At 48.3% G+C, this 11,922-nt stretch overlaps 1 protein-coding gene across 1 annotated transcript in view; it reads left to right on the forward strand.

Moving 5' to 3' along the window:
* Positions 1 to 10,889, forward strand: part of si:dkey-234i14.6 (uncharacterized) — a 17,191-nt gene extending 6,302 nt beyond the window's left edge. The window contains exons 3-5 of the mRNA XM_062546897.1: positions 2,489 to 2,707; positions 6,285 to 6,498; positions 8,722 to 10,889. Of these exons, the coding sequence (XP_062402881.1) occupies positions 2,489 to 2,707; positions 6,285 to 6,498; positions 8,722 to 8,900 (612 nt within the window). The 3' untranslated portion in view covers positions 8,901 to 10,889. The remainder of the gene's footprint in view (positions 1 to 2,488; positions 2,708 to 6,284; positions 6,499 to 8,721) is intronic.
* The last annotated feature ends 1,033 nt before the right edge of the window (positions 10,890 to 11,922 follow it).

The following is an 11,922-nucleotide window of genomic DNA, read 5'->3' on the forward strand; positions in this document are numbered from 1 at the left end:
CGCCGCTGCCGCTGCCGCGCACAACAAACCCCAAACAATTAGCGTGCGCTTCCCGCGTCGCTACGCCTCGCGTCGCCTCGCCTCGCCCGCATCCACTCAAGCATTTCATTAGCACATCTATGACATCCGTCTTCTCGCCTCTGTTTACTCTCTCGCACGACACGACACCACGCAGCCGCCCGTATGTCACGGTAACGTTAAAGCTCCAGCGGAAATAGCCCAGTCTATTTTTCAGTCTCGTTTCGGTCTGGACCTGCAGCGGCCTCCTGTCACTAATCAGCTGATGCAGTGCTGGAGTCTGTGGAGAGGAGAGCCAGCCGGTCAGCCACTGGGCAGCAGTAATGACCTCGCAGGCTTGAGATGGATTGAGGCTGGATCACTTTGGCTCAGACATTCCTCTATCTCGACTGGGAGAGCTGTGTGGTGGGCCAAGGGCAGTTCCAGCCAGCACAAAGAACAAGACAGAAACACTAGCTATATACCTTGTGTTTTACTTGGAATAAAACTATATATAAAAACTAAATATAGCAAACTGTAGTGGCTATAGAACAACATTTTGTTTAGACAGAGTTTAGCTTGAAGTCCATTGTCAACATTTCAGGTCTACCTCAAATACTAGTGGTATAATTTTCTATTGTGTGTCTCTGTTTTCTCTTGATATGAGACCCTGTGTCTATCTTGCTGCGAGAGATTACTGTTGCTTTTCTGGAGCTGCTCGTGTAGGTCCACGCTTGAGATAGAGACCTGGGCAGAGGACAGGCAAATGAAGGCTGATTGCCACTGTGCCAGCCAGACTGTGATATTTGCACAGCAACTCATCAAACACCTTACGTGGCCTAACGGCTCCAGAGCAGGTTAGATAAACAACTAGCACGGTGTTGAGTGTGATAGGCTAGCTGACTCCTCACAGGAGAGAGCTAAAGCAGGAAGATGATGAGGATGATGATGATGATGATGACTAAGCAAATTTGTTCACTTTATTTGGATGATGTAAAGAGAATGAGAGATTTGAAAAATGTAGCATCAAAATGGCTATATAATTAATGGCCGAGAATAGCAGAGATGTCTCCATTTCATTCTCCTGACATCCTCATATTTAAATGCACACTCAAAGATGTGTCACACACACACACACACACACACACACACACACACACACACACACACACACACACACACACACACACACAAAAGACTGAAGAAAGGGTACAATCTGAGGTTCATATTTCATAAGACAGCAAAGAGCTAACATTTAATTTCCTGATTTGACCTCAGCTGATTGCCCTGAAGTTTGCTGAAGGTATTGAATTGTTTCTTTTTTTTTGTGTGTGGAATGGATGCTTCTGTTGCCAAGTCCAGGAAATCTGCTCCGGGCAATCTAATTTCCCTCATTTCATTTGCTGCTAAATTTGATCAGTTTGGATGTGGAGGAAGTAAAAGGTTCCCTGACAGTTTCCCTCTAATGCAGTTGAGCAGTGCGGAGCTGAGATCCAGCAGCTCAGAGATGAGTGGGGAGAAGGTCAAGGGGACGAGGAATACACACAGGACCAGCCATTGGCATGGACAGTGTGCTGTAGCTGAAGTAGGCTACCAGCAGAGGTCTAGAGCTGACATTTTAGAGGAGTATGCTGGTGGCAGAAATCCCAAACTGTGAAACGTTGGTGCAGACTTTATCACATGGTATGCATCAGTGAGCACATCTACACTTGTTTTAGAACAGTTATATATAAACACAAGCAACAACAACAGCTATGGCAGCTTAGTTATATACCATCCCCTGGCGCTGGTGTAAATGATTCATATATCTGAGTGTATGTTTACTTACTGTGCTACTGAAATGGCCCTTTACTAATTAGTTTGCCTTTGCCTAGTGACTCCAGTTACCTCCTCCAGAAAGCAACACAGTTTCTCAGTAAGGAGCTGCAGAAAAAGGGTTTTGTTCTTTGGCAGGTCTGTCAGCAAATGCACTGATGTGCACTTCACCATATCTTCCTGGTCCCTGCTGCCTTAGCTCTGGAGTACACCCTTATCCCATCCACTGCCATCTTGAGCTGACTTCTTCATGCAGACAGAGATCAGTTGATCAGTTTAGTTCATTTCAGTCCATAGACTGGCTTCAGTGCAGTAGAGAGAGAGAGGGAGAGAGAGAGAGAGAGAGAACGCATACGTATGAGCCGATACAGAGAGAAGGAGAGAGACATAGAAGGAGAGAAGGAGAGAGCAGTAATTATCAGTGGTTATGAGGGTTGAGGGGCCATTTGTGTTTACTCAACTGTGAGCCAAGTATAATTTTAATTAATTTCAAAAGTCAAGGGCTGGTTTTCTGCCGTTATTATGCTCCACTGTGCATAATGACGTCCTTGAGTAACCTCAGAGGAATGAGTTGGCTTTCTTTGTTATCTTTCCCCACAGATTGACCCTAGCATTAAAACCCCCATTTGAAAGCTCTTTCTCATTTTCTCTCATTTTTCTTTGTCTTGCGGTCCAGGTGCCCACTCCTGAGATCAAAGCTCACAGCCTGTACTTTGACCTGTCGGCGTACGGGGTGGACGTCCTGAAGGAGCCCCGTGGATCCGGCCACACCACGGCCAAGCCGGGCTTCCACCTCAAGATCTACGGCACATTCCGGAGCCGCTACATGGCCCTGGCCTGCACCGCTGCGGACAGCAAGATGATGCGTTTCCTGCGTCACACCTCCAACTCCTCGGTATGTGGAGCTCTATAGATTATTTTGATAACGGCCGACAGGACAACTCCTCGGCATGTGGAGCGCTATAGATTATTTTGATAACGGCCGACAGGACAACTCCTCGGTATGTGGAGCGCTATAGATTATTTTAATAACGGCCGACAGGACATCTATCTGAGGCCAAGCGGAGCCCAGCCATTATGACGCAGGAGGGCAAGATGAATGTATATTAATGTCTGGCAACGCAGCACCTGCACACTCACATGAATGTGCAACACTGCACACCACTGCCTGCATGTAGGGCCTAACTTCTCTACCGGAGAAGGAGGAAACTTTTAATGCAGACTTGCCACCCCGTGTCTAAGTTTAACAAAGATCAATGAGGAATTAAAATAGCAGACGGTGTGAACGAAGTCTTCTGACAACTCAATTTTGCTAAGGACTAGGGCTGTCTCACTTCTCAATTTCACAGCTGTGGGATGATTTTGAACTGGAGAGCTCCCCCCTGCCGGGTATTCCACCCCGTCGGTTTGTGAGTGTCTGTGCGAGTTCATGTCCTCCGGCCCCCTCGGCTCCCTTTGATGTGGTGCGTTCGGCGTCGCGCCGCGCCGTGCCGCTCCGCTCCGTGCTGGGTGCATTTCCATGTGAATGCCTCACACAGGCGAGGGATTGGAGCGTTCACAAACTCCAGGAGCCGCGGCTCACCTGCCAGCTGTTACTGGGGAACTGTGCTGCGCTGAGTGGCACTTGTGTCGCAGATGCTGCGTTCCCTTCCATGACAAGCCTGCACATGTGCACCGAATGTAGCTGTAGCAGGCAAGTGGGGGGGGGGGGGGGGGGGGGTGGAGTACCAGGCGAGAGCTCCTTCGTCTCACACACTTCCATGTCATAGCTGAGCTGGATTGCAGGAGTGGGACGTAAGTAGCCAGGTGAAACGAACGGAACTCAGTGATCAAACGAATACGGGAACAGGAAGAGACACCAACTTCAAAACAGCCAGGATGCAGGAGTAAATACAGCATAAATGAAGGAATGAATAACTAAATAGGAGGATGTCAGGAGAATGAAATAGAGACATCTCTGCTATTCTCAGACATGTGATATATTGCCATTTTATGATGCTCCTCTTTTTGTGGGAAAGGAATGGATTATGGCGCTGAGGGCATAAAAGGAAGTGCTGCAACAGGAAGGAATAGAGGGAGAGCGAAAGAGTGTAGTGGAGAGAGAGTGGAAGAGAGAGAGGGGGGAGAGAGAGAGAGAGAGAGAGAGGGGGAGAGAGTGGGAGCAGGAGTGAAAGAGCAGCAGCTAAATGGAGTTAGGGCTCTTAATGAGCACATGGCGTCAGAGCAGCACATCAGGCTATCACTCAGCGAGACGCTACTGTTACCTGGTTACGGCCCGCGTGTCCATGGGGGCCAAGAGAGCAGGTGACGAACACACAGAGCTGTTCACGGCCACGGTGACAGGCTTACAGAGGCTTTGGTGTGTGTGTGTGTGTGTGTGTGTGTGTGTGTGTGTGTGTGTGTGGCTGTGTGTGTGTGCGTGTGTGTGTGTGTGTGTGTGTGTGTGCGTGTGTGTGTGTGTGTGTGTGCGTGTGTGTGTGTGTGTGTGTGTGTGTGCGTGTGTGTGTGTGTGTGTGTGCGTGTGTGTGTGTGTGTGTGTGTGTGTGTGTGTGTGTGTGTGTGTAGGAGTGGCGGGGGTGGTGGTGGGGGTGCGGTTGGGAGGGATGCTCAAGGCATGAGTCACAAGACTGCAGCCTCCATCAGGAGATCTCTTCTGCTGCCTGTGTGCTGTGAGGAGGACACTGGTCCAGATGGTGCAGCACGCCGTGCCGTGTCCTGGCCACTGCTATTATCTTAAGAGAGACGCTGGCCACTGCTATTATCTTCAGGGAGATGCTGGTGCACCCTCTTGGAGAGGCCTATTGTCAGGGTGCTCTGATCTGAAGAAGGAGACCCGAAGATCAATGTGTCTTTGGAGAAAAGCAGCACACTTTACTGTAAGCGGCTCTGCCCTTTATTCATGATGTACGGCTGCTAACGCGCTAGAGCAGTTGGCCTGAGATTGCCTGAGAAAGGGGAGGGATGGGAGTGTTCAAGAAGCCCACAGGCTGCTGCTCCTTGAGAGAGAATTGAGCCGTGCAATGATGTAGGCTCAGCAGCACAGAGGAGACGGGAGATCTCAGATGGTCTTGAAAGGGTAAAAGAACTGGACTGGACTGAACATGCCATCCTAACGCTTACAAACTCAGCTTGCACTAGCATGGAGCTTATAGCTGTTTTGATATTGATGAAGCTTAATGGTTTTTATAGTAATATTGTAAAGGAGCTGGTTGATAAATTGAACAGTGTTTATTCGTTTGCCATGATTTATTTTGCAGTGCCAGTTAAGACTTGTGCCTCTGCAGTGAGTGACAAATCATCTCCCACAACTGCAGGAGCTTTTCCATCACACAAATCTTAAAGTGATCCAGGCGCAGATCTCTCAAATGTCACCGCTTTGGGTCTGGAGCTGAAGGGCCTGGCAGCATTTGCCAGTTTTTTTCCCCTTGTCCTGAATACAGATGCTTCCAGACCTAGCATAATAATATAACAGAAGGATCAGTGTTTTGTTTTTCTTCACCCAATAAATGTAATAAAAAAGCCCAGAGCATACAATCAATATGCACTGAACAAAACCATCTGAAAGCACAGTAGCCTATTGCAATTATGTTCTCATACTAGAATAGTGTTGTACATTTGGAAACATTTTTGTTTTGGTCTTAAAACTCCTTATTTCAGCAGCTGGTGAAGGGAACGGATGTGCTACCAAGTGCTCATAATAATGCCATTCAAAGACGGATTAGAACATGGTGTGCATTCAGATATGTTGTTCTATACTTATACCGTATGTCCTTTCAGTTGAGTTGTTTTTACCACTCTGCTTCATTTCCTTTTATGTTGCTTATCTTGTTGCGCCATTCATTCAGTTAAGTGACCTTGAATTAAGGCACTGTGTAAATGACCAAACACACACACACACACACACACACACACACACACACTCACACATACACACACAACTACATTAATACACAGGATTAGGTGTTAAAATCCCTTGTGCCAAAATCCAAGGAAAAAATATCAACAGGCCCCTGTCCAAAAATAAGAAGCAAGCTCACCACCAATCTGCCAACCAATGGTCACAAACACAAGACAAATGGCCAATCTAACAGCAGTATACAGTATACAGCATGTCATTGGAGTTATCAAGTGGGCACCCTCATTCATCAATGTTTCGTTAAGTTAGGCCCACGACACCTCATGAAGGCTTAACAGTGAAACCAGCGTCCTGGAGACACTCCCCTCCAAGCTGCCACCATACTACCACATTGCAACAAACCAGCTAGCTTATCTTAGCTTGCGCTACATGCTACCACCATATTACCAAATACTCTTAACCAACCTATAGGCATGGTCTAGGTTGGTTAGGTTGGCCCGTCACAAACACACAGAGAGAGAGAGAGAGAGTGAGAGAGAGACACACATCCACACACACACACACACACACGCACACACACTTCATCGTTGGCATTAACCCATCCTCCCTTTTGTAGATCATGAAGAACATCTTCCACCAGTCCTTTAACGCCTACAAGACGGACATCGAGCCGCGGCTGAGTGAGCTGACTCTGCACAGGATGCAGTGCAGCAGGAAGCTGTTCGAGATCATGCTGTCGCACCGCCGCGTCAACGCCGCCTACATCGAGGGAGACAACGTCGCCGTGACGGTGGAGGGAGAGGCAGCGCGCGTGCTCAACTTCGACACAGGTGAGGCCCTGGGCGTAAAGACACAGGTGAGGCCCTGGGCGTAAAGACACAGGTGAGGCCCTGGGCTTTAAGACACAGGTGAGGCCCTGGGCTTTAAGACAGGTGAGGCCCTGGGCTTTAAGACAGGTGAGGCCCTGGGCTTTAAGACACAGGTGAGGCCCTGCGCTTTAAGACACAGGTGAGGCCCTGGGCTTTAACACACAGGTGAGGCCCTGGGCTTTAAGACACAGGTGAGACCCTGGGCTTTAAGAGACGGATGAGCTATGCAGGTAAAGAAAGGAAAGCAGGGAAGAAAGGGAAGTAGAGAAAAGAGGGATGTCAGAAAAGATGGATGTCAAATTCCAGTTTGAACACTTTACTTGAGCCCAGTATTTACAAATTATCATTACGTAATGCATTCAAGGATTAAAGGAGTATAATGGAATAAAGCTGCACATTAGTCAATATAATTATTCAAACATAGTTGAAAAGGTAGATGAAAAGACAGATCAGTTCAGAAATTCAGTCTTTGATTTGGTTTATCCTTGTTCTATACGAGCTGTGAGGACCTTATTTGGGGCTTTTCTAGCTGCAAGCTCATGCAGTTGAGCAGAGTAACCTGTACCCTGCATGATCTCTGAGTCAGAGTAAGAACTGTGTTTGAGACACTTTGCCTCTGCACTTACTAACCCCTACTCATTGTGCATGTGTGGGTGTGTGTGTGCATGTGTATGTCTGTGTGTGTGGGTGTGTGTGTGCATGTGTGTGTGTGTGTAGGAAGTGAGAGTGTGTGCTTGCGTGTGAGGTGAGAGGCAGAGTGGGTGAGAAAGCAGCCAGGCGACTGGAATAGATGTGAGAGGGTGACTTTTGTGCTCGGTGACAGTCGTTATGAAACGCTCTCTGCCACGCAGCCAATCACAGACAACCCAGCGTGGCTCGGTGACAGGGCCTCTCTCTCTCTCTCTCTCTCTCTCTCTCTCTCTCTCTCTTCTGCCAGGCAGGGGCGGCATATCTCTCTCCCTCTCGTGTGTCACTCCCTCCTCTTCATAAACTCCACCACTACCGCTGCTATTGAGCCCTCTACGCCAGCCTCAAGCCTGCCTTTGTATGAGGAAGCAGCCCTGGGCTCCACAGCCAGCTTCTCACAGCTTTTTATTATCCAGCGTCACATCACTCTCTGATTGGCTCTGGTAATCCGTGAGGGGTGTGTGCTGCGGTGGAGGAAGCTGCAGGTTTTGAGAGCGAGCGCACATTTCAGACGCTCCGTGCGGGTGCGGTGCCATAAAGCTGGCCGTGCGCCGCCGGGGTGATAGAGGGCAAAGAACAAGTCTCACACAGTGTCAAGAAGCAGTGCAGGGAGACAGCAAACAAGGAGGAGTGGAGCGAGGGGAAGCCAGCATCAGATAAGGGAGGCGGTGCGGGGGGAGAGGAGAGGAGAGGAGGCGCTGGCATACACTATAGTGCACATGCTTAAGTGCAAGTAAATGCACAGCTGAGATGAAAGCAGATGCACAGTGGCTAATAGGGAGTGTGCCGAGGCAGCAGTTCCCAGGCCCTGAGGTGGGCTATTGGGCCGTAAGGACTGAGTTAAGTGCTGGCAGGCCGGGCTGGGGTGGGGTGGTGGTGGTGTAGGAGACTGATGTGTGCTGTGCTGTGCTGTGCTGTGCTGTGCTCTTTCCCTGAAGGCTGCGGGGTGGGGTGGTGGTGGTGGTGGTGGTGGTGGTGGTGGTGGTGGTGGTGCAGGAGACTGAGCTGAGCTGTGCTGTGCTCTTTCCCTGAAGGCTGCGGGGTGGGGTGGTGGTGGTGGTGGTGGTGGTGGTGGTGGTGTTGCAGGAGACTGAGCTGTGCTGTGCTGTGCTGTGCTCTTTCGCTGAAGGCTGCGGGGTGGGGTGGTGGAGGTGGTAGTGGTGGTACAGGAGACTGAGCTGTGCTGTGCTGTGCTGTTTCCCTGAAGGCTGCGGGGTGGGGTGGTGGAGGTGGTGGTGGTGGTGGTGGTGCAGGAGACTGAGCTGTGCTGTGCTGTGCTGTTTCCCTGAAGGCTGCGGGGTGGTGGTGGTGGTGGTGGTGGTGGTGGTGGTGGTGCAGGAGACTGATGTGTGCTGTGCTGTGCTGAGCTGTGCTGTGCTGTACTGAGCTGTGCTGTGCTCTTTCCCTGAAGGCTGCGGGGTGGGGTGGTGGTGGTGGTGGTGGTGGTGGTGCAGGAGACTGTGCTGAGCTGTGCTGTGTTGTGCTCTTTCCCTGCAGGCTGCGGGGTGAACCTGGGCATGAGAGGCCTGGAGGCGCTGGGCACCTTCATCTACCGGACCGCCACCGCGCTGGACCAGAACGACGTGTTTGAGGCGCTCGCCGCCAAAATACAGCATTCCAAACAGGTGGCCGAGACCTTCAGACAAACAGGCCTGGCCTCAACCATGTTTGAGTGATGGACACTAGATGGATAGAGGTATTGGGACACCTGCCATTACACCCACAGGGATGTTGGTGACATTCCATTCCACCTTTCTACCTCCATATGTATTAATATAGAATTGCCCCCCCCCCCCTGCCCCCACCCCTTTTGCAGCAGTGTTAACTTCTACTCCTTTGCGAAGGATTTTAAAGTGTCTGGACATTTTGCCTGGTCTGGCTATCACCATACTAAGCTCAATCTTGGGGAGTCTGCGCTTTATTTCTACTGCACAAGAGGCATGATCAATGGGCATAGTTCAAATGATATGCTTTTGGATAGTCCTTCAACCAATCAGACCAACGATCTGGATGCACCTTTTGGATAAGCTAGTCTGTGATTGGACCCAGACCTTGTGGACAGGAAGCAGGAGAGATACAGTAGATGTGCAGGTTTCCAGCCTGAGCTGCAGGGCGAAATCCAAATTGCCGGCAGATCAGGCAGGGTTTACCCAGCCCACCTTTTGCCCATTCGTTCAGAAGAGTCAGCTCAGGCACTGATGTTGGACAAGAAGGCCTGGCTCGCAGTATCTCTTCTAGTTCCTTCAAAAGGTATTTCATGGCATATAGAAACCTGTTTTCAGAGGATGAAGCAAGTTACTTCACACCAACAATGTCTTTCTGGACCTTGCTTTGTGCACTGGGGTACAGTAATGCCAGGACTGAAAATGAATTTCCTGAAATGTTCCCAAAAAGCTGGAAACACATAATGATCCATAATTTCTTGGTATATTGGAACATTAAGATGTCCTTGCACTAACCCAATCCCAACCTCTGAAATGGCATCATCCTTCAACCAACATGACTGTGCACAGTGCACAAAGCAAGGCCCATGAAGACATGTGGAAGTGATTTTGGTGTGGAAGAATGTGACTGGCTTGCAGAGAACCAGTTCTCTACATCATCGAACACCTTTGGGATAAACAGACATGGCACGCCAGGCCTTCTTGCCTAACTTCAGCGCCTGACCTCGTAAATACAAATACGCTACTGAATGAATGAGCAAATATTTCCATAGAAACTCTAAAATCTTGTGGAAATCTTTCCCAAGAGTGGAAGCTGTTACAGATGTAGAGGGCGACCAACTCCATAATCGTACCTGTGGATTTAGAATGAGATGTCACTGAAGTTACTGTGGGTGAATTGGCAGGTATCCCAATGCTTTTGTGTGTGTGTGTGTGTGTGTGTGTGTGTGTGTGTGTGTGTGTGTGTGTGTGTGTGTGTGTGTGTGTGTGTGTGTGTGTGTGTGCGTGCTTGTGATTGTGTGTGTGTGTGTGTGTGTGTGTGTGTGTGTGTGTGTGTGTGTGTGTTTGTGCATATGTGAGGAAAGTAAATAGACACAGAATGTGTTATAAAAAGAGTGGTCCAAGGTTTGGTGGGAAACGGAATTGTATTGTGACAGCTGCTTTGGCCTTTGATTTCAGTTGGTGTTCCTTGTGCCAATTACAAACCAAACTTCTGTTTTGTAAATGTCTGTATTCTTGGTTTTTCAAATTCTTTAATATTGTTTTTGACATAAAGTTGTTGTATACTTGTATACTGTTGAAGAGGTAAAGTGAATGTAATTGAAATTTGTCAGCTCTGTTTACGGACATTGATAGATGCTGTTTTGTGCCAAATATGTGTCAAATTGAAGGTTGAATTGAATTGAACTGATATTTAATTGATTTTCCACCACCACATTTTCAAAGTCTTGGTAAATTCCCCTGAATTTGTTATCATTTCACAAACACTGGCCAGGCCTTCAACTGAAATGAAATTGATTTGGGGCTCCATGCTACATCCGAAGGGGTTGCTGGAAGGTGTCTCTGTGAGGTGCTGTGCCGTTAGACTGGCATCTGCAGTGTGACGGGACAGAAGTCTCTAGTCTCTCAGACTCTCTCACTCAAACACACACTAAAAGCCCTGGCAGAGGTCTGGCAAATGATGTCCTTGACGACAGTGTATAAATAAAAAGTGGATGTTTCTATTGATTCCTGCTTCATGAAATTGTGTTTAATTCCCAAATGGGATTATCAGCATGGCGAAGGGGCGGGTGCCAAGCGCGCTCACGGTAAGGTAATGTCAAATCAAAACAACAGTTACTTACAATGTAACAGTGCCACCTGCTGTTATATCTGGGTGACAATATTGCAGTAAAGGACAGATGCACACGTGTGTGTGTGTGTGTGTGTGTGTGTGGGTGTGAGAGTGCTGTGTGTTGTAGATAAATCCTACATAAATCATTTTGTAGAATTTGGGAACTACATTTAGAATAATACATATGAAGTAAGCTACTATGTTGTTGTTTTAACAAAATAAAAGTGTGGAGGAAGGAAAACCTATTTTAATTATTATTTTTTAATGCATTAGAGCATTGTCTTAAAATACACATTTTGTGTGCTGGTTTTTCACTAGTAGATGATTAATTGTTTTCGAGTACTATGGCAAACAGAATGCAAAAGATGCAACTGATCCAGAATGCCAAGATCCAACATAGCATACTACAGCATGAGTCCTATTGTTTGTAGTACCACTCGCTGCCACTCAGTGTCAGGCCTTCCCGTAATAAACTTGTATTGGCTCCACGACAGGTGCAGCAGCAGCATCATGTGCAGTTATGGGATACCACGTGCCAAACCATGCCAGGCCCTAGCTGGCCTTGATCTGCACATTTGACAACACTCTACCATAACAGCAGATGATATGGCAATGACTTCATTCTTGACAGCAAGGACGACAAGGCACTCCTGAAGCGCTACAAGTCCTTGAATAATTCTCCAGGCGCGACATGTTCATTAACTGTCTCTCTAATGTGTATAAATCATACAAGAACAGCGATCATTCCCTTCGGATGAACTGTCAGACTCAAATATGACAGTCGGCCCATTTGGAAATGATATACACAATGTCTCGGAGCCTATGGACAACTCGTGGAATCGGTGCAGTGAGCTAATGTGACGTGAGATATGTTTGACCTGCGAGCGCACACTAACTTATCACTGGTCTCCCCTCTGTCGC

Source organism: Sardina pilchardus, chromosome 10, assembly GCF_963854185.1.
Source record: "Sardina pilchardus chromosome 10, fSarPil1.1, whole genome shotgun sequence".
Lineage (NCBI taxonomy): Eukaryota > Metazoa > Chordata > Actinopteri > Clupeiformes > Clupeidae > Sardina > Sardina pilchardus.